The sequence below is a fragment of the Idiotropiscis lumnitzeri genome, chromosome 19, assembly GCF_059441095.1.
Source record: "Idiotropiscis lumnitzeri isolate Australia: NSW breed Sydney's pygmy pipehorse chromosome 19, RoL_Ilum_1.0, whole genome shotgun sequence".
Lineage (NCBI taxonomy): Eukaryota > Metazoa > Chordata > Actinopteri > Syngnathiformes > Syngnathidae > Idiotropiscis > Idiotropiscis lumnitzeri.
The window spans coordinates 1,306,469-1,330,458 of record NC_142409.1 but is presented as its reverse complement, the minus strand read 5'-3'; the positions used below and the strand labels follow the sequence as shown (position 1 = coordinate 1,330,458).

At 43.3% G+C, this 23,990-nt stretch overlaps 1 protein-coding gene across 1 annotated transcript in view; it reads right to left on the bottom strand.

Moving 5' to 3' along the window:
* Positions 1-985: 985 nt before the first annotated feature.
* Positions 986-23,990, bottom strand: part of dcaf11 (ddb1 and cul4 associated factor 11) — a 70,780-nt gene continuing 47,775 nt past the window's right edge. The window contains exons 13-15 of the mRNA XM_088282913.1: positions 3,556-3,708; positions 3,356-3,462; positions 986-1,902 (exon numbers count right to left, since the gene is read on the bottom strand). Of these exons, the coding sequence (XP_088139039.1) occupies positions 1,831-1,902; positions 3,356-3,462; positions 3,556-3,708 (332 nt within the window). The 3' untranslated portion in view covers positions 986-1,830. The remainder of the gene's footprint in view (positions 1,903-3,355; positions 3,463-3,555; positions 3,709-23,990) is intronic.

Below are 23,990 nucleotides of genomic sequence, written 5' to 3'. Positions count from 1 at the left end.
ACGCTCACAATCACACCTAGGGTGAATTTAGAGTGTTCAATTAACCTATGATGCATGTCTTTGGAATGTGGGAGGAAACCAGAGTACCCGGAGAAAACCCACGCAGGCTCGGGGAGAACATGCAAACTCCAGGAGCCGTAATCAAAACCTGCACCTCTGCAATGTGAGAAGAACGTGCTAACCAGTATTGCACAGTGCCGTCCATGGCCACAATATAAAAATAAAAACACAATGATCGTCCTACAGTTTTTGCACCTTGTGTCATACATAAGCAACATAAGTCATATTTACAACCAGCGGTGGGTACTTATTTTGCCGGTCTGTACACTGTCCACGACCTGGGCACCCTTCCGTCATTGTACCAATGTACTTATTCATAAATTAATTGTCTTGCATCCTTTTAAAGCACTTCAGTCGTTGCATTTCACCAGTCATTATTGAATTTTATTCATGCAGTATTTGACCTATTACGGACGATAGAAAGGACGGACTAAAACCCACTTCTGTCCTTGCTTCGTCTGTCTTTTTTAAAAACTTCTCATCAGCCATCCTCAAAATGGGCGTCTGGCCGGGATGGACCGTTCAGTTCGTGGGACGAAAGGCTCATCTTTAGATCGACTGACACCTCCACTTCTTATCACCTGAGTGTCCATGACATGCGACTGCAAATCCAATGACACAATCACCAAGTTGATCATTAAGCTGTGGCCTTCTTTGTTCTGCTGCCACACGCGCCTATGGACAACCTGAAGCTTGAACATGGTGTTGGACAATCCAGAGAGCCGTGGCCAAGGGGTTACAATTATTGCTTGCCAGTGTGGGTTCAGGACCATTTGTCTGGCCTTTTAACATATCCGGTTTGCCCCTACCAACATAAAGCCCCAGACAACTTTGCAGCGAGCATCATTGGACACACAATATCCTCCATAACCATAAGGGGACAACTGAAGGAGTTGATCACAAGAGATTGTAAAGCAAACCAAGCCACAAGTAAAGGTTTTAATGATACTTTCAAACTGTGGTGAGAGAAATATGGCCTTTGACACAAGTGCCAGGAAATTGCAAGAGCAAATAAGTTAATACCTCTTGCACACACACACACACACACACATCCACACACATTGTTAATTATTGGACAGAATTATTGACACACATTTTATTCATGTTTAACAAAGTGTATTTTATAAATAATTCATTTTCAAGTGCTAGGTTGTGACTGGGGATCCAGAAGACAATTCCTCCATGATTTTGATTCATATGAGTATTCAGACATAATTTGACAGTGCAATTAATGCAAGCATTGTGCTCTCACATGCGCATGAAAGCATTGAATCTTAAATTTGGGGATTTTTCTCTTTTTGCCGTGATTTGGCCCGGACGATAGCTGACTTATCTTCAACACTCTTGGGACTAAACGTCGGCACCAATAGACTACTGTACAATTTAAGCAAAATTACCTGTATTAGACAAAATGGAAAGCGCTTTGTTCCAGCTCCAGATGTTGAAATGCGCTATATAAGTAACGTTTTATTGTATTGTATTGTAACTCCCCACCATGTTCATATATGGTTTCACTTTCAAGTTGAAAAACGCTAGAGTTCAGTAAATTCAAGGCTTTGCTCTGCACCAAAGTCTCATTAAAAAAAGTTGGGCTTCTGACTTGAGTAAGTGTAAAGGTTTCTGTCTCTTGATAGTGCCCAAGCATCTCACTCTAGAATTCTAATTATAACAGCCCTTGCTGAATTTGATTGCCAAGTCCTCTGTGTGCAGGCCCTTCTGCAGTGGCTCAGTGTTCTTCTTGTGTCCTCGTCTCCTGCCGGTTCCGAGCTGTCATTCGCTCTCCCGCTCCTCTTCCAGAGGGTGAGTTTGTCTGTGCTCCCACATTTGCACAGCACAGTCCCACTGCGGACACATACGCAAGATTGAAGTACTTTCAAGTACCGGATACGTGCCATAGTCCGGGGTAGTGAGGGACTGCCAGGTAATAAGGTACGGAAAAAGTGTCCCATGTTACCAGGCAGTCCCATGTGATGCCAGAGAATCTGAGGTAATAAGGTTTTGAGGTAAGGGTCCTGAAACACATTAAATATCTTATCACATGGTTACTTCCCAACAAAAAATCATTAAAGAAACTACCAATTTCATACATTTCGTAGTAGCGTTGTCGACTTTCCGTTCTCGATTTCGATTTGATTCGATATTTCTTTTCTTTTCTTTTTTTTAATTGTTGCCATGGTTCTCTCTGTGTACTTTTGTGATGCTGGAGCCATCCACAAATACAATACGCATTGATGTTTAGCGCAAGTGTGTCAATGTTTAGTGCACGCGGGTCCGCTGACTAATGCCGACACAATTCACAGTATGTTAGCGTACCACAAATGGACATTGAGGTGGTGTTCCATGAGACGCACACGGTAGTCTGTGCATGCGAACTACAGTTAGCTTTCAGACACGACCGTCCCCGTCGTAAATTAAATTGAAATCGGGCCTCAGCCGCTACATGCTTCTCATTTAAGGTGCTTGATTATCACTGCTGTAATGCTATAAAAGGGAAGTTTACAACGTATTAAGTAATTGTGCGTATGCAGCTTGTTTACACCACAGACATGAGAGAACAGCTTTAACGTGGCATCAGGAATCAAATCTTTTATTTTTTTATATCCAATGCATATTTTGACCAGTTTATATGGATATTAAATCGATTTCGATGAATCTTTACGACCCTATTTTGTAGTCAAAATAACATATTTTCACGACCATTGGGTGCACCGTATTAAAGGGCGCAGGCTCATTTGCGAGTGCCATTTTCGTATTTCATTCATTTAAAATTTGAATGCATCAAATCAAACTGAACTGTTCCACTTTAAAATATCGACATACGGAAAAAAAATACTTTTCTGCAGTAATCCAGTAATGTTGAACAAGATAATAATAATTGTAATCTCTATAATATACACACATTTAAGGAACTGAAAATAATTGAAAAAATATGGAAATTCAGATGGAAGTGGATTTCCATAGTTTTTTGGCAGCTCTGCCATGAGATATTCTCATCTTTTTCAATTTTGAATTTACCTTGTTTACACTTCTGAACCTCAGTGTTTCATCTACAACATAAAAACGGGGATAGATGCACAATTTGTTGTGGTTCAGAATCCTGGAGTGGGCCTGAACATTGCAGAGTAGCTGAGGATGTTGTATGTTCTGCAGAGCTTTCAGCAAAGAGGAAATTATGTCAAACTATGCTTGCGTCTTTTATAATGGGGAATGTAGCAGTATCTAAGTTCAAAATACTTTTTACCATACTTTCCCATACTTGCATCAAAACTCTGTAAACATTTATCATGGCACTCACAGAGCTACTGATGATGATGTCGTCGTATGGGTGCCAAGTGATGTCCCTCACGCAGGCACCATGACCCAATAATTTAGAAACTACAGCGCCTGTCAGCACGTCGTAGACTGTGAAAGGACAAACACATAAAAAAAAAATTAAAAAAGTATAATATACACTCAATAATGGAAACAGCTGCTCAAAATAGAGATTGCACTCACTGACAATCTTGCCGGTGGAGCACCCAGAGTAGATGAACCTCTGTCCCGTGCTGAACTCGGGTGAGAAACGGCATCGGATGAGTGTGTGCAGGACGCCATGGCCGCGGTATGTCATCACCGATGTGTCCCCAGCCAGCTTGTGTCGCCTCAGGGCTGCGACAGAACAATATGTAAAAGAAAGTCCCATTCTGCTTGAGCACACGTGAAAGTAATCGAGAGAATATAGCCACATTTAAGGATTGTCTGCAGCCATATAGGAAATAGGTGAAAATCTGCCATGGAGACCTTGTAAAATATATATATTTTTAATAGTTTTACCACATATGCATGCAACACATTAAAACTTGTGAAAACACACTTAATAAACGTGAATGGATTTGAGAAGTGAAAAACTGCAGGCATAAAATGTTTAGACAATCAGAATCAAAATGCCCTTGATTGTCAAGGAACTCAATGATTACAATGGCACAATGAAATTGGAGAGCTCCTGTCTCCAGTGAAAATATAATAAATAATTTCATTGAATATCTCAATTAGATTTAGTAAAGATTAAATAATAAATAAATGAAAAATAAATTAATAAAAAATACATTATGTTGCAGTTCTACAAGGCAAAGGTAGTTGTGTGCGAGAGTTCAGCATGGAGAGGACTCTCGGGAAGAAACTGTTTTTCAGTCTGTTAGTCTTGGTTTTGATATAGCTGTAGCACCTGCCAGAGGGTAACAGCTCGAAGTGGCATGCGCTCAGTTAAGTATTGTCCTTGATGTTCTTGTGAGCTCTGCTGAGGCCGGGTGGTGTAGATGTCCGACAGATAGGGGAGAGGGCAGCCAATAATCCTCTGCGCTGCTTTGACTGCCCTCTAGAGCCTTACACTGTCCGCCTTAGTACAGCTGCAGTACCAGGTGGAGACACAGTAAGTCAGCAGGCTCTCAATGGATGAGTGGTAGAAGGCCAGTAGCGGCTTGCTGTCCAGGTTGTATTTCCTGAGGACCCTCAACTCAAGAAGTGTAGACACTGATGACCATCTTTATTACTGCTGTGGTGTTGTGTCTAGGAGAGGTTATTGGAGATCTGCACTCCCAGGAACTTGAATGTGTGGACTCTCTCCACACACTCGCCGTTGATGTAGAGGCGGGCCGTTCAGTCTTGTTCCTCCTGAAGTCAATGATGATCTCTTTGGTTTTCGCAATGTTCAGCCGTACATTATTGTCCTCACATCAAAACAGTTAGTCTCCTGACCTCCTCCCTGTAAAATGTCGCGTCTCCTTTTGAGATCAGACCGACGAGTGTCGTATCGTCAGCAAATTTGGTGATGGAGTTGTTTTTGTGGGCCGGGCTGCAGTCATAGGTGAAGAGAGCGCACAGGAGAGGGCTCAGGACGCATCCCTGAGGAGAACTGGTGCTCAGCGTTCGGGTGGAGGATGTGTAGGGGCTGAGCGTCACAGTCTAGGGCAGGGGTGTCAAGATCCAGTCCTGGAGGGCCGCTTTCCTGCATGCTTTCAATCTCTCCCGGCTGCAACCCACCTGATTCAAATGATCAGCTCATCAGCAAGCTCTGAAGAAGCCTGATAAGTATCCTGCTCATTTGAATCAGGTGGGTTGCAGCTGGGAGAGATGGAAAACATGCAGGACAACGGCCCTCGAGGACTGGAGTTTGACACCCCTGGTCTAGGGTCTGTTGCTCAAAAAGTCCTTAATCCAGGTACGTGTGAGGGCCAGGAGGCTGAGAATATCCAGTTTGTTGATGGGGATGTCTGGGATGATTGTATTAAATGCTGAGCTGTAGCCCAAAAAGTGCATCCTGGCATAGCTCTGCTGTTGTTCCAGGTGGCCTAGCACATAATGCTGAGCAGTGTCGATGGCGTCCTCAGTGGATCTGTTAGCCCGGTATGCAAACTGGTGGGGATTCAGTGTGGGAGGAAGGCAGTCTCTGATTTGCTGGCCTCTCTCAAAGCACTTCACTCCTTATGTGTCAGGCGACAAGGAGGAGCTGAAGAGAGTGCAATGCCAGCTGAGAAGGAGGATTAAAGGGGAGAAAAAGTCAGACAGGATGAGGATGGAGGCACAGCTGCAGAGGAATAATGTCAGGGATGTCTGGAGGGGCCTGAAGACCATCTCAGGCCACGGACAACCAAAGACCCAGAAGGGGGGGACATTAGGTGGACAAATGAGTTGAACCTATTTTTCAATAGGTTCGATCAGATGCCTGCCCCCACTCAGTCTCTCCTGCTGCTGCGAACGCCCCCCCCCTCATCCCAGAGTCTTCAGTTCTCAGCCACATCAGACAACCACCACTTCCTCCTGCTCAGCCTTGTTGCTCACAACATCTCAGATGAAGAACCAGCTGAGGAAGATGAAGGCGAGGAAGGCAGCGGGTCCAGATGGGATTAGCTCCCAGCTCCTCAAATCCTGCGCAGACCAGCAGTGTAGAATCATCCAGCACATGTTCAACCTGAGCCTGAAGCTGAGGAAAACATCCTGCCTGGTTCCGGTTCCAAAGACCCCTCATCCGAAGGAGCTCAACAACTTCAGACCAGTGGCGCTGACGTCTCACCTGATGAAGACCATCTGCACCCCTGGTGAGCTCTTCAATGGACCCACTCCAGTTCGCATACCAGACTGGCAGACGACGGCAAAATCAATCATCAATCATCAATGCTGGACAACTCAGCCCACCCTCTCAATTACATTCTAACAGCACTCCACAGCTCCTTGAGTGATAAGCTGCTCCACCCTTTCTGTCCGAAGGAGAGTTTTCGCCGGTCCTTCCTGCCGGCTGCTGTCAGACTGTTTAACAAGAACATTGGGTCTAGTCTACAAACGGGCGGGCATTAGTGCAATTGTGCTGTCCTATGATGCAACACACACTACTACTGTACTTTTATCCAATGGTGTACTTATTTCCAGAAATCAGAAATCCCTTTATTGTCATTGTACTCAAGTGTGCAACGAGATTAGAGAGCTCCCCTCTCCAGTGCAATACAACAATAATAAAATATATAAATTAGATAAATAAGAGAATAGTTAGTGCAATGGAAAATAATACTGAATAGGGTATATAATTTTTTGTTTACCATTGCAGTATTCTTATCATTGCTGTACTTTTATCATTGATTTTTTTTAATCATTGCAGTATTTTTATTTATTTCCCCTCTGTACCATGGACAAGCATTAGGAGTGTTTTCCTCCACTTGTATGCTGTGGGATGTAAGTGTGTATATACATGGTGATTTGTGTGCATACTGTGTATATTCGCACAGATTTGCTTTTTCTGAACGTCTGCTGCTAATGTTATACATTAACGGCTACATTACGCCACCGCTTCTCTTTATAAAAATGTTTTTTTCTGGGGATGTGGGGTCGTGTTATACGACCCAAACGTTTGTGCTTCATGTCAAGTCAAATATTTTGGGGTGGGGTAGATTCATCTGATGGTTATTTCAAGAACAAAAGATTCATCCGAAAACTGTCTTTAGACTATCAGGGCACATAGAACGTAATGAAAAGAAAACGTTTGACTGGATTTTCGCTTCAGTGCATGTTTTTTCTCTTTGCTTTACTTTTACATTTATACTTTCAACTATAAAAGTAGAAGGTTTATACATAAAAATACAGTTTTACTTGAATTTAAAGTTGGAGCTAATACTTCTACTGAAGTCTTTCTAAATGCCAATATCAATAGTTCTCCTTGAGTAATGAACGGCAACACTTTTGACACCTCTGGTTACGTGAAGCAATGACATGACGTCATCTCTTGAAGATGTCGCCATGAAATGAGGAGATCCGGGTGCGTTGCCTCATGTCCCCCAAATATTTCTACCTCAGAGACGTATTAAATCCGCAAGTGTCTTTAGTTCAGGAAGAGTACCAGTGATCTGAAAAAGTTAGTGTGAGTATTTCTACTTTATTGTAGTTTTCTTTAGTCTAATTACACTGTGATTCATTTCCTTAACATTTGCATGACAGTTAAAAATGTCACAAAAAACATTGCCTGAAGATATAATCCACATCACCATTTGCTAGCACTGGCTACATAACCAGCGTAGACCATACGATCAACTTCAGAGGTAAGGCCAGAGGACGAATACATGCCACACGGACACATAAATGAATTACGTGGGAAACAAAAATAATAGTTCACCGCATTGATGAATCAACAACAGGACCACATCAAAGGATTTGTCAAAACAATAATGGACTCAAATATAAATATAAAAATAAAAATAAATATATTACATAGGAACTGCATGAAATAAAAGCTATTCTACAGTTTGCACAGACGGAAGTTGAGGCTATTAAAATAGGTCGTATTAAACAAATGGAACACTGCAAAAATATGCAAACAAAAATATATAAGATATGTGAATGTCTTTTGAATTTAACTGATAAAATGGACTACTGAGGACAGACAAAAAGAAACAATTTGATATTAGATGTAGAGGAGGAAACACCGGAAGAGACATGGACATTCACTGAAGAAAAAATAAAGAAAATCCTGAAAGAAAAACTAAAGCCGCAGGAAAAGATCGAGATGGAGCGAGCACACCGGACACGGAAACTTGAACCTGGGAGGATTAAGCCCAGGACTATTGTTACTAAATTTGAAAAATCTAAAAATAAAGCAATGGTTTTACAAAAAAGCTAAATACCACAAGGGCGCAAATATAGTAAGTACAGTGAAACCCCGCTACTTCGCGGTTCACCTTTCGCGGGTTCAGTGCTTCGCGGTCTAAAAAATGTTCAAAAATTAAAAACTTTTTTGCCCGGGCACGATCGGGTCTCTCCATTCGCTCCGCTCCGCGAGAGCATTGTAGTTTCGCCGAGCGGAACGACGGGGCGCTGGAGCGGTTAGACGGCCGGCGTGCGCTGAAGAAGAGCGTGGGTGAAGAGGAGAGTGGACGAAGAAGAGCACGTTCCCCCGGGCACGATCGGGGGCGACGTTTCGCGCGGTTCGGACCGTACCAGAGCTCCGGCCGGCGTGCGTGGCAGTTAAGCCGAAGAGGAGCACCTTCCGCCCGGGCACGAGCGGGGCGACATTTCGCTCCGTTCGGGACCGTACGAGAGCTCCGGCCGGCATGCGTGGCAGTTAAGCCGAAGAGGAGCACCTTCCGCCCGGGCACGAGCGGGGCGACATTTCGCTCCGTTCGGGACCGTACAAGAGCTCCGGAGGAGGCCGGCCGGCGTGCGTGGCAATTACGCCGAAGAGGAGCACCTTCCGCCCGGGGCACGAGCAGGGCGAATTGAAACCGAGTTCAACCGAACGGAGACACGCTTCGGGGGAGCAGGTCCGGCGTGCGTGACAATTAAGCCGAAGAGGAGCACCTCTTCCGCCCGGGCACGAGCGGAGCGCGAGGCTGTCAGTTATGAATGAATAAATGAATAAATAAATAAATGAAGAATGCCACCTTTCATTTCACAGGGCACACCGGACGGCGTACCAGCAGGTAAAAGTCGAAGTAATTAAATAATCAGAAATCCCTTTATTGTCATTGTACTCAAGTGTGCACATACATACATACGAGATACAAAACGAAGTAATTGAATAAATACAAAAATAATGGCTGGGGAATAAAAAAATAATAAGTTTTAATAATAATTTGTTTTTTTTGTTATAACATGAATTTCACCCTCTCTCTCTCTCTCTACCCATATTCTATATGGTGTACTGTATACAGGGGGCTATACTGTATACCTGTATAGGTTTTTTTAAGCATTTTTGAAGGGGCGCCGCTACTTCTCGGATTTTCAGTTTTCGCGGGTGGTCTCGGTCCCCATTAACCGCGATAACCGGGGTTTCACTGTATTCCAACCTCCGGACCTCTGTCAATTACAGTAGCGATCAATTCCTCACAATGGAAATTACGATATGCGGAAGCCAGAAACCATAGCGAAGCCCGCAGTAGCGCAAACTCAAGCCGTTCCCCGCTCCATACAACGGAAAAACTCCGCCATGATCGGATCCAAAACGGCGACATGTATGACATCTTTGGCGTGAGTTTTACTGAAATTGCAAAAGATTTAAAATTAATTAATTTACATTCACGTCCGTAGATTATAGAACGTAATGACCGTGGAAGAAAGAGTGAAATGTATCCGATTAAGCGAAGCGGGATACAAAGTAAAAAAACTGAATTGATTCTGGCTCAATACGATTCCGGCAGATTATCTGCTCAGAGGAAATTGTTTGCGGGTTGACGGACGAAGTAGAGCGGCATAAATGAATGTGTTCTGGAATGCTTTAGCTGTTGTCGTGCTAAAAACCTCCCACGAACTGGACCGCTAAAAAGCATCCCAGAGCTGGCTTCAAAAGTTCGTTGCACGACAGCAGCTGAGCAATGCGGTCTTGTGTGGTGAGGGAGGGTAGGTAAAGTTAGAGAGTGAGTGAGTGGAAGAAAAAGCTTAAAAAAAAAAAGCTGTATTTTGTTAATGTACTTGCACGGTCATACAGGTGTTGCGAGCACTGCGACAAGCTTGTGTGTGACGTGTGGGTATGTGTGCGCATGTGTGAGGAAGAGTGCAGTGGCAGCACACTTCACACATATAATGTAGTCGTTTCCTACACAAGAAAATTCTGTTATATGTAAAGATTGGACAAAGCAAATATGATTCCGTAATAGAGAATACTTACTGTATATATGTACAAAGGAAGACTTTACAGTGGCTACTCATCAAAAAAGAAAGGAACTGATCCCAAAATAGAAAGGGGCATGCATCAAAGGAGGTATTGCTTATAGATGATAAGATCAATTTATAATTCACCCCAGTACAAGCACGCCAAGACAGCTGCAATAGGTACAATATGAATAAGCATGCATGCTGAGCTTTATCCTTCTATCCCTGAAATTCAAAGCTGACATACACCAATAAAATGGCTAAATCACACACTGAAGAAATATATTTAAAAACTTTTGAATATGTGGAACATAAAACGTTTGATCATGAAAACAATCTAGATGCAGATAACCACTTCTATTTATATAATTCTAAATTTGGGTGTGATTATTATACCAATGACCAGTTCAATAAAAACATAAAAATGGACAATACTCTTTCAATTATACACTTCAAAAGCAGAATTCTTTATAAAAACTTCACTTAAATTAAAGAACACCTGAGTAAAATAAAGACATTCCAAATAATAGACATATCTGAAACCTGGCTTTATTATGGAAAAATATGCAACATTGAAATGGAAGGCTATGAATTGTTTACAATGTATAGAAAGAATAGAAGAGATGGTGGGGCTGGAATTTAGGTAGACACACTGAGGTTTGACATATACCATGGATGATGTTGAAGGATTCTATTACGATTACTGGCATTATTTTAAACACATACGGTACAGAATGTTGATTATTAAAGTTAGCAGGTTCATATTTACTGAATATTTTAAACATTGATGAAACAAGAAGCATTTATCAAATGAAACTAGAAGCACGGGTCACAAGAATGACTGGGATTGTAGGCCTGATGTTTACTGATTTATTAGATTATTCTCATATGCTAAATTTATATTACTTAGTTTAAATGTGTGAACTTTATTGAAATCTTCAGTAGTAAGAGAAACTTGCACATGTAGCATTTCCATGACCTGCACTCACACTCACAGCACTTCATGGACAAAGATGACGAAGCACATTCTCCACATTGGCTGTAGCGATGCAAACATACCAAATTGGGCACTGGAGGACTCACACAGACGCTATCAAAAGAAAAACACATTCCGAAAGACATAACAATTGGAGATCGGAGCATATGCACATACGCATACACACACACAGACATATAAATACACCTGCACATACACGCGCGTGCACACAGACACGGATACAGACACCTGCACATACACAGGCACATATACATACACCTGCACCTACATATGCACATACACACACATACACTCACACCCCCTTGCACATACACACACACCCCCACACCCATACACTTGCACATACACACGCACACATGCACACCGACAAGATTACAGAAGAATGCCAGCGGCGAGACGGAGGGACGGCCCGCCGGAGAAGTCCAGCCTTGGCGTGCCAATCTACGGGACCAGACGTGAATCGACCATCATCAACTATCCAGACGATGAATAACCTGGGGAAAACCTTCCCTTGGACATGGACCCGTGCCGTGGGAGGGAGCGAGGACGACCGATTCAACCTACATTACCCTTGACATAAAAAAACTCCTATAAAAACTGAAGCTGGGCTGAAAGATGGCGCGCATTTTTTCGACTGTGCTCGCCCGTGTGCAGTTTTCTCGTGAGATTAAGAAAAAGCTGCCCAGATATCTGTCTTTGTACTATTTCCTGAACTCCAGAAATTGAAGAAACAAAATATCGGAACTCTAATCAGTTGTTGAGTCTTTATTTGACCCTTTTCTTTTGAGCACAAAAAGCGAACACGCATTGGAGTAAGTTTGGCTTTTAAAGGTTGATTTACTAACTACTTCTCATTTCCACGGTGACCCAACTCCAACAATGTTATGGAAAGTTTATTAAGATTCATGTAAAAAAATCATCTAAAATTCATCTGAAGAACTGCAGGATCTTGTCTTGACATATTCAATGGAAAAACTGGCTGAAAAAACGCACCAAGTCGCGGTCCTTCTTTTGGAATCAAAAATGAAATTTTTGTCCACCACACGACATTCACATTGCACGGCGACCTGATTGTCACAGGGACACCGCACACACATAAGGTGCGGTGTGCGCTCAGCCCGGCGTCACTTTTTTCCACACAAGTAGAAGGCACGCCACACGACTGTGGAAGCCGCGTCCAAATTACCACCAAACAGCGACCTGACCTCATGGACACTTTTCTCCCAACTGGAGAGACAGTTTCTTTTGACGGCCGCAACGGGGTGGTATTTTATTTTTAAACAAAACATTTTGTTTCAAGGGATATTAAAATCTGTATGTTCAGGACAAGCAGCAGAATTTTCAGTGCTGATCCAGAATTATAAGATGTTTTCTAAAAAACATTTTTCAATTTGGACTGACAGCCAAGATAGATGTTCATGTGTTATGTCGACATTGGGCAAACAGGGGCTTTAAAACCACAACAGGAAAAGAAGTTGTGCATAAAGCACGTCTAAATAGCTATTTGTAAATGCAAAGCTCACTTAACAGGAAATGACCCAATTACAAATTGGAAACTGCCTCGCTGACAATGCAGCGAAGGCTGCAGCCCAGGGCATGACCTCAAGGTCGACACAGCACAACTAAAAGGGGAAATGAACACACATACACACACACAGCAAATCAACTTGACATTTTGATCTCACGCCAGAAAAATGCACCACTAATTGAACGCACACATTGGGACAACAAAGGTGTAAACATTGCTGAGGACAGGGTCAGCAAATTGGCAGATGGCAAACCCTGGGTGCCTAAATCATTATTTGAAGGGGCAGCAAGATTGACTCATGGGTGTAGTCATGTGTCAAGAGGGGGAAGTATGATATGAAATTATTACCACATACGTGGGGTTACAGACTTATCAAACAAAAAAATTTTTTTGTAGACAATGTGTTATTTGTTTGAAGAACAAAGTATTGCATCGCTCTGTCAAATGCGCTTGACTTCATCGCACCTTTAAAAACTAAAACTCGTCCAAAGAGGCTTACTGCGTGGTTTACAGAGGAAACGCGCAAACTGAAACGATCTTGTAGGAAGCTTGAGCGCAAATGCTGTGCGACCAAACTTGAGGTCTTCCGTCAGGCATGGTGCGATAGATTACTAATATACAAGGAAGCGCTCAATCTAGCCAAAATTAATTATAATTCTAGATTAATTGTCTTACATAAAAACAACCCTAAATATTTATTTGATACCGTAGCAATGCTAACGCAACAGCAACCAACCTCAGATAGCTCTTCCTATTCAGCTCACGATTTCACGCAATTCTTTACTCAGAAGATTGAGTGTATACGTGATGAGATCAAAGACACTGTTCTTAAAATTCCGTTGAATTCCGTGATAAATGGTGTTAATAGGGACATTAGGGCTGATAACTGTCGGATAACCTTATCTCAATTTAAAAAAGTATCTCTTGAAAGCCTAACAAAATTGGTTAGTGCGGCAAAACCGACAACTTGTGTGCTCGATTCCTGGCAAACTAATTAAAGAACTGTTTACGACCCTAGGACCGTCTGTTTTAAATATAATTAATCTATCACTTACCACGGGTATAGTACCAGCAGCTTTTAGGACCGCCGTTATCCGACCGCTACTTAAGCAACCAAACCTCGACCCAGAGAGTCTCAACAACTATAGGCCGGTTTAAAATCTTCTGTTTATTGAAAAAATTCTTTAAAAAGTCGTAGCGCAACAACTTAATGAATATATGACTGCTAATAATCAATTTGAACCTTTCCAATCAGGTTTTAGAGCCGACCACTCTACTGAGACGGCCCTTGCGAAAGTTACTCATGATCTTCTCATAGCTATGGATGCCGACACCTCATCAATATTACTCTTACTCGATCTTAGCGCCGCTTTTGAAACAGTTGATCAGAACATATTATTAAAACGCCTTGAAACGTGTGTTGGCATCTCAGGTTCAGCGCTTTCTTGGTTTAATTCGTATCTGTCGGAGAGGACGCACCGTGTAATTCATGGCAATGCGACTTCTGATCTTTGTAAGATCACATGTTTAGTTCCGCAGGGATCGGTACTTGGACCTCTATTGTTGAGCATCTACATGCTACCGCTTGGTGATATTATACGGAAATATAACAGTTTTCATTGTTATGCTGATGATACGCAATTATACATGCCGTTGGATATAAGAATCCGCGTGATTGCTATAAATTAGATGCATGCCTTGCCGAAATTAAACAATGGATGTCTTTCAATTTTTTGCGTCTAAACTCAGATAAAACCGATCATTGGACCAGCGCGTCATCTATAGCTTTTCAAAAACACCACTTTGAGTAACAATAAATATAATATTGCCCAAAAGGATTCAACAAAAAATCACGGTGTTATATTTGACGCAACTATATCGTTTCAAATGCACATTAAAAATATTACTAGAACTGCGTAACATTGCTAAAATTCGCCCAATTCTATTAATTTGTGACGCATAAATCTTAATCCATGCGTTTGTTACGTCTCGCCTCGACTATTGTAACGTTTTGCCCTCAGGTCTCCCCTCTTTGAACATCAGGACCTTGATGTCTACACGCATTGTGTACTGGACTACATCAAGTTCTGCATGGAAACTGTGTCCCTACACAGGACCATACGGACCTTCCCAAATGCGAAGCCCAGGATGTCCAGCCAGGTCCGCTCTCTCCTCAAGGCCCGTGACGCTGCCTTCAGGTCAGGCAACAAAACCCAGTACAGGGTGGCTCGTGCTGACCTGAGCAAAGGCATCAAGCTAGCCAAGGCAAACTACAAGAGGAGGCTGGAAGCCCACCTTGCCAGCAACAGACCACGGGAGGTGTGGCAGGGTCTACGGAGCATCACCAACTTCCGAGGCAGCAGCACGACCTTTGTAGACCCGAGTGCATCGCTGGCAGAGGAGCTTAACTGCTTTTTCCCTCACTTTGACTCGCCCCAACCGTCACACCCCCGCACCTCATGCCTCAACTCCTCCCCACACACCGTAGAGGAACATGATGTGAGGCGCGCGCTCCTGGCTATCAACCCCAGGAAAGCTACTGGACCCGACGGAATACCAGGCAAGGTCCTCAGAGCATGTGCCCACCAACTGTCACATGTTTTCTGCAGGGTCTTCAACCGCTCCCTGGCTCAAGCAGTCATCCCCTCCTGCTTGAAAACGTCCACCATTATTCCTGTCCCCAAAAAGTAACCCGCCGTCCACCTGAATGACTACCGTCCTGTTGCTCTCACACCAGTCATCATGAAGTGCTTCGAGAGGCTGGTTCTCCAGCACATCAGGGACTGCCTTCCTCCCACTCTGGACCCCTACCAGTTTGCATACCGGGCTAACAGATCCACTGAGGACGCCATCGACACTGCTCTGCATGTTGTGCTGGGCCACCTGGAACAACAGCAGAGCTATGCAAGGATGCTCTTTGTGGACTACAGCGCGGCATTCAACACAATCATGCCGGACATCCTCGTCGCCAAACTGGACATTCTCGGCCTCCCTGCCCTCACACACATCTGGATTAAGGACTTTCTGACCAACAGACCCCAGACTGTGTTGCTCGGCCCCTACACGTCCTCCACCCATACGCTGAGCACCGGTTCCCCTCAAGGATGCGTGCTGAGCCCTCTCCTATACGCCCTCTACACCTACGACTGCAGCCCGGCCCACGGTAACAACACCATCGTCAAGTTTGCTGACGACACGACAGTGGTCGGTCTGATCTCGGAAGGTGACGAGACAGCCTACAGAGAGGAGGTCCAGAGACTGACGGCTTGGTGCGAGGACAACAGACTGCAACTCAACATTGCAAAAACAAAGGAGATCGTCATCGACTTCAGGAGGAACAAGACGGTGCCGCCCCCCCTCTGCATCGAAGGCGTGTGTGTGGAGAGGGTCCACACGTTCAAGTTCCTGGGAGTACAGATCTCCGATAACCTTTCTTGGACACACAACACCACAGCAGTGGTAAAGAAGGCCCACCAGCGTCTGCACTTCCTGAGAGTCCTCAGGAAATTCAACCTGGACAGGAAGCTGCTGCTGGCCTTCTACCACTTGTCCATCGAGAGCCTGCTGACGTACTGTGTCTCCACCTTGTACAGCGGCTGCACTGAGGCGGACAGAGTGAGGCTCCAGAGGACAGTCAAAACAGCGCAAAGGATTATTGACTGCCATCTCCCCTCACTGTCGGACATCTACACCGCCCGGTGCCTCAGAAGGGCTCTCAACATCGTCAAAGACAATACCCACCCAAACTCACACAAACTCACACCTGTTCGACCTGATGCCCTCTGGCAGGCGCTACAGGTGCATCAAATCAAGGACCAAGAAACAGTTTCTTCCCAAGAGCCATCTCCATTCTAAACTCACACACACACACACGACCACCCGCACCTTGCAGAACAGCAACGTGATGTGTTTTTATACACCCTATTCAGTATTATTTTCCATTGCACTACTATTCTCTTATTTATCTAATTTATATATTTATCTGAATTATTGTTGTATTGCACTGTTGAGGGGAGCTCTCTACTCTCGTTGCACACTTGAGTACAATGACAAGAAAGGGATTTCTGATTCTGATGTCTAGTATTAAAAATCTGCAGTTAGTTCAAAATGCAGCAGCTAGACTCTTGACTAGGACGAGAAAGTTTGATCATATTACCCCGATACTAGCCAATTAGCATTGGCTTCCGGTCCACTTGAGATGTGATTTTAAAATTCTGCTACTTACTTATAAAATATTGCACGGCTTAGCACCTTCCTATCTCGTTGACCTCGTGGTACCATATGTTCCGTCCCGAAACCTTCGCTCACGAAATGCTGGTCTTTTAGTGATCCCGCGAGCCAAAAAGAAGTCCGCAGGTTCTAGAGCGTTCTCTATTCGGGCACCAATGCTTTGGAATGCACTACCCTCAGGTATTAGAGGCGCCACTTCAGTAGAAATGTTCAAAACACTATTAAAGACGCATTTATACTCTTGTGCATTAAGTTGAACTATTTGTTGGCCTGTTTACTGCCGCTTTTTTCTCTTTTCTGCTCCCTTTTCCCCCGGCTGGGGGATTAGGTGATGGTGACCCACTAGGAAGTTTAAGGCATTGACCAACTGAGCATGCACCTGTTCCAGTGATGTCGTCTTCCTGCAGCGCAACATTTGATCAATTCATTTATATACTTTAGCATCTAATTTAATTATTTGTTGGCCTGATTACTGCCACTTATTCTCTTTTCTGCCCCCTCTTCCCCTGCTTGGGAATTAGGTGATGGTGACCTGCTATGAAGATTATGGCACTGACCAACCGGGGAGGGACCTGCTCTGCCGAAGTCGTCTTCATGCAGCGCCTCTTCTTATTTCCTTATATTTCAGCACTTCGTTGAATTATTTGTTGGCCTGTTTACTATTTCTGTTCTCTTTTTTTTTCTGTTCCCAATTCCCCGGCTTGGGAATTAGGTGATGGTGATTCACTTGGAAGTGGCTGTTCTGAATTTACACCAACTGACCGGTACAAGATCGAAGGCTCATCCTCGGATATGCTGCCATGGATATTACGGCCCTGGATGAGGACCCACTCTACTGAAGTCATCTTCCTGCAGCACTTCATTTCACATTATCTCATCTAATATTGTATAGCATCATTGTATGTCTCAAATGTTGCCCAGTTGGCATCCATTGCAGCCTGGTCATCCTGGAAGGGGGATTCCCCCATCTGTGGTCCCTTCTCAAGGTTTCTCACTTTTCCCCCAATGGGGTTTTGAGTTTTTTCTTGCCCTCCTGGCGGTTAAGATCGGGGATGTCGATTGTCGTTATGTAAAGCCCTTTGAGACTGTCTGTGATTAAGGGCTATACAAATAAAATTGACTTGACTTGACTTGACTATTAGAGATGCAATATTGCTTGGTTGTAATTAATTTGTTTTCAAAATGGGTTAAGTTTCCAACAACATATGCTGATGCTTAGACAGTTCTGAAAGTATTGTGTAATCGAATTATCCCAACATTTGGTATTTCAAGAGTGATTTAAAGTGAAAATGACGCATTTTGTGAATGATGTTGTAACAAAGTGGGACAGTTATTGCAAATTGACTCTAAGTGTCATTGTGCATACAGTCTGCAAGACTTGTGGAACGCACTAACGGAACTGTTAAGGCCAGACATATTAAGACAATGAGCGAAACAAAAAGACAATGGCCCGACTGTGTTTCAATCACAGCAATGAGGATAGTGCCAGCCGTAGGAAGGACACTATCCCCTTTCGAAATCCTATATGGCCGCCCATATAGACTCCCAGATTCATCAGAACCACCAGCAACTGGCACATCGGGCCCAGTCCACATGAAAAACATGTTTGACCGAAAAAGATGCAAAGACACAATGACTGGCCAGTGTGTTCTGATCCACAGAGAGACCACGTCCGTGTGGGAGACTCTTCCTCAAGGTGTTGAAACGACCTCGTTGGGATAGTGAGCGCTGGGACGGCCCTCATCAGGTGATTGCAGTGACCCCGACGACAGCAAAAGTCGAGGGGCGTGGCAGCTGAATCCACGAGTCGCAGTGCAAGCTTCTCCGGTTTCCTGCTGAAAGGTCTCGCGACGCAAGTCCCTCGGAAAGGATCTCCACCACGTACACTCCAGTGTACCAACGAAAGACCACAGTTGGAAAGAGGGTTTTCCGTGGCAAACACACCCCTCTCGGAAAGATGGAGCGAGCCGCCGAAATAGCGACTGGGCACAGCCCTGTCGACCAGATGCATCATCTACTTCCTTGCAGGGCTGTGCCTGGTGGAAATCAGCGCACAACCTCCAGACCAGGACAACGTCAAACGCAGACAAGTTGCACAGCCGCAGACTGCTGACTACACTCGTATCAAATAAAACCTGCAGCTTCTGACAAAACACTCAGGGTCACTGATTAATGTAACTTGTTTCACGGAAAAGAGTTGCAGTTGTGAATGTTTGATGTTTCAGGTTTATTTTGTATATAAATGTATTGGACCAAAAACAGCTTTAGCTTTGCTTTATTGCTATTATCTTTTAATTGTTATCTTATTGTTGGCTTCTTGCTTTTGGCATGGGTTTCTACTCTTTTTGTCTGAAGTTTCAGAATTTTGGGGTAGTTTTTTTCCCCCCTCAAGCGACAGCCTTTGATGATGATGTTTGAATCGTGATTAACAGGAGGGATGTGTCAAAGAAATTAGTTTGTCATATTATCAAGTTTCAAACTATGCTTACAGGTCAATTGAAACTCAAGTGAACGTTGTACCTTTGTTATTCAGTGTTAACAGAAGTGCCTGCACTGAAAGCCAAACCAGGTGCACATTCCAGACTGATAAGAAGTAGAAGTGTCTGAGAACCAAGGTCACAAACTGAAGTCACACTGACCTTTATATGCAAGGGGTGTTTTCATTCTGTGTGAGTTGCATATTCAAATTGCTTTGCTGTGATACAATAAAAACCACGCGGGAGCAGGAAGCAGGAGCTTCTTCTCTGAGTCGTTCAGAGAGCTGGTCCTCGCGAGTAACAAAGACGATCTTGGCTGGTTGATTCATTTGTTCAGGCTTGTTTGATAGAAACATCATTGACACATGCTCAGTTTTTCAAGTGATATAAAAAATAGTGAATATTCTGTGGGGACATAAATGCTGATCTATTAAATTCAAATGGCCACCAGAAAACTACTGACTATTGACACAATGTATAGTAATTGTTTTTTCCTCGTAATCCTAAACCTAATAAAATTACAATAGTAACTGACAGATAAATAGATAAAATAATTACCCATAAAATGAATTATGAAATAGTAAGCGGTCTTCTTTTAAATGATATAATTGATCACTTGCCATAGATGACGCAGGGTATAGAGAAAAGAAAAAATTGCTGTCAAGCGATTAAAATATTTAATCATAATTAATCTCATTTTTTCATAGTTAACTCGTAGTTAATCGCACATTTTATTAATTTTAAGAAAAATCCTTTTATTCTTTGTAAAAAAAATCCCTCTCATTTTTTTATATATTATGTAAATAATTCTATTCTATAAATATTGAATTGCAATACCTTTAATATATGAGAATTGTTTTTTTTTTGTTTTTATGCAAATACTTTTTTTAATTAAAAAAACAAAGCATTGCATTTGACTCACACAAACAAAGTCACACAAAACAGCATCTCCACAGCCTTTCTCAGGGATCAAATTCTAGTAATATAAGAAATATAAAATGCCAACAAAGTGTTAATGAAATGGTTCAAAATAATGCGCTGTCACACCGAGGTAGTTGTGGTTACTGAGAGAAGTCGAGTAATCACCGGTGAGCGTGACGGCTTCCGCCCTCTAATCTCGTTGCACACTTGAGTACAATGACAATAAAGGGATTTCTAATTTCTAATTCTAATTCTAATTCTCCGCTTCTTGCAAGTCTTGAATGCGGGTTGCAATGGTGTATCTCGAAGACAATTCGAAAGTGCAGTCGTTGGACGAAATGCGAAGTATTTCAGCCAGACCTTCATCCTCCACGATGGTAACACGCAGTGGCCACCCACTTAGCACTCAGCTTCTTTTTAGTTGATCCACCCATCAGTTTCTGTCGCAAATTATCCATGGATGCCTGGGTTTGACAAGGGGCTGGAGAATTGGCACGAGCGGTGTGCTTGGCCATCAAATGGTATTTTAAACTGGACGTGCTGCGATGGTAGTTCAGTACACGATGGTAATACACACAAATGACTTTGCTCTTATCAATGACATCATTAGGTAACTTTTTTTTTCAAAAAACTTGCCGCTCAGAACTGAATTTGCGTCATTTTTACCACTCGCCATGATGCTTTTAGTTCTATAAACCGGCGAAAACTCTGCACAGCAAGCCCATGCAGGCGTGTCCCAAATTTCGCGTGCTTGATGTTTTTTCTGGTCTCGCCAGCGTCAGCACTACGTCATAGGACTATATTGTTTATTAGGCCAAGATGAGTGTTAATCGCTCGTTAAAAAAATTTACGTCGTGAAAAAGGGGTTGGATTAATCCCATTAGTAAACCGTTTATCTGACACCTCGAATATAAATGCTTCTTAAATTTAAAAAGAAAAGATGCTGAACAGAAATATAAAAAAAAAAATTTGCCTTTTGTGAGCTGTCACCTTACCATGGTTTGAGTTAGGGCTGGGCGATAAACCGAAAATTTACCGTTACCGAAATTTATTACAATGACCGAAATCATTTTGCCCATGTCGGTAAATTCGGTGAATAAAAAAATAAAAAAGAAAAGCCTTTTGTCTGCGGCAATGTTCATGCCCCTTTAAGACCGCTACAGCGCCTCTAGTCACGTGACTCCACCCGTCTGTCGCTCTCGTTGCTGGCGATTCAAATCCAGAAGCTTTTTCACCACCCACAACACAACCATGCTGTGCTGAAAGTTCAAAGTGAGAAACAAGGTTCGACAAGTGACAACAGCCCATGAACGGAGGCGACACCATACGAGAGAACGTCTCAGAGGTGGACGCGATAGCCTAGCACATAGCTAAAGATAAAGCTCCTCTAGTTACAGTGGCGCGCACAGGATTTAAACGCTTCATGAAAGCCGTATTTCCCGATATGGACTACATCGGGCCGGGAGCTTAGACATGTCAAGCATTTTGCATCTAAATCCGACTTGTGGTCGGGTCGCAACATGGATCCCTGATTGAGCCTAACTGTGCATTACATAGATGACAAGTGGCGACTGCGCACCAGAGTACTCGAGACGGCACATTTTCCCCGATAATGCCCACTTATTTATTTGGCTTGCATTGACATTTTCTTTCATTTTATTTAGCGTTTATTTATTTGCCATTATTTACATCATGAGAGCATCTTGGCGCAATCTATTTGCAGAAAAAGATTTCACAAGAGGTACCCTTTTTCTTTGTGACGTTGTTCAAGTCATGCAAAGCAAGCTCAGGGTTCGCGGTTAACCGTTTCCCGATTGCCCGGGGCAAGTGAAATTTGGCCACGGGCAAGGTAAAATTATGGGCAACTTGCCCGACCGGGCAAGCATTTTTTAAAGCAGCCAAATATCTTTAATTTTGACGAAAACGGTGGTGTGATCTGTTTGTGTGCACTGTATGGTGATGGTTTAACCCAGACACCCCCTTATGTTTTGGTATGGTCCATTGGCCTTATCGGGGCAATGGGCGGGCGCTACGGGGATCAGTTAGTTCAGTGAATGTCGAGTTAAAGTGGACATCAACAAATCCCGCAGTATTGGAACTCGCTGTCGTAGCATCCTCATTTGAAGTTTGAAAAACACAACAAAAACCTACGATATTTCGGCCGAAAATTGACAGCCGGAAGTTTTCTTACCTTCTGCGCATGTTTACAAGTGGCGACGAGTTCGTTCAAATCCGAACATTTCGGATTCCTCTGACATGACTAAAATAGCTCGAATATTTTTAAGTAGACAATTCAGTTGTGAGTAAGGAAGGGAGTAATATTTGATTATTGGCTGTTAATTCATTAGCTCCATGATGTGACCTGACATCGTGTCAGTGACTGTGTTCTGTTTATGCTATGAAACTTATGGAGGCAGCACCACAGGCACTGGTCTTAAAGGAATACACAAATTTCCCACACTCATAATTTACTCATGTGATTCCTCAATTAATACGCTCTCCTGGACTTAAAATTGATGATCTGGATTGCTGTAATATCATTTTCCCAATTTAACATGCAGATTTGTTAATTATTAAAACTACAATTAACATTTTCAATAACTGCACAGGATGATACATTTGCTGTTGTGAGTAGGGTTTCATGGTTGATGATGAAAACAAGATTAATTTATGCTTATCAGATTATATGTTTATTTACATTTGTGGCGCACATTTTACAACCATAAACATTTTATTCTTAGAGAAAAAAAATTGTCACTTGCCCAAGTCGGGCAAGTAATTTGGCCACTCGGGCAAGGCAAATTTTAGTGGCACTTGCCCTATGGGCAAGCAGTTTTTAAAGTTAACCGCGAACCCTGCAAGCTATTTGGAATGTTCATACAAATGATTTTTGTACTTTTATTTTTCATTGAAAGTAAAGTGTACCAGTTGGTCAATAAAAAAAACAGTCAATATGCAATTCCTGCATTTATTTTGATTTTAGTCCACGTGGGAATTTATCGTGCATTTATCGTTATCGAGGTAAAATTGCTCGATTTCTCGCGATATTGATTTGAGGTCATATCGCCCAGCCCTAGTTTGAGTGTCCTAATGACCCTAGGGGCAAAGTTGTAGGGAGCTGTTTTCCCCAGGTAGAGTCACCCACAGCACACCTAGGTGAGGGTCCAGACAAACACAGCTCACAAAGACCCCTTATGATGATGACAATATATGGACCACGTTTTCCCTTGCCCTGACGCGGGTCACTGGGCCTCCCCCTCTGGAGCCAGGCCTGGAGGTGGGGCTTGTTGGCGAGCGCCTGGTGGCTGGGCCTGCACCCATGGGGCTCGGCTGGGCGCAGCCCAAAAAGGCAATGTGGGTCGCCCTTCCCATGGGTTCACCACTTGTGGGAGGGGCCAAAGTGGTTGGGTGCCATGTTAGCCGGGCGGCGGCAAGAGGCTGCGGCAAGAGACCTTGGCGCTCTGATCACCGGCTACAGAAACTAGCTCTTGGGACATGGAATGTCACCTCTCCGCCAGGGAAGGAATCTGAGCTGATGTGCGAGGGTAACCTGGGTGATTGTAGTACACGGTTGCTTCCGTTTCCCTCTTGCCGCCCGTTATTTTTAGTTAAACAAGAATCACATGGATTTGTTTACAAAGGGCGTTTACTTCTCGCTTGCGTAGCGCTA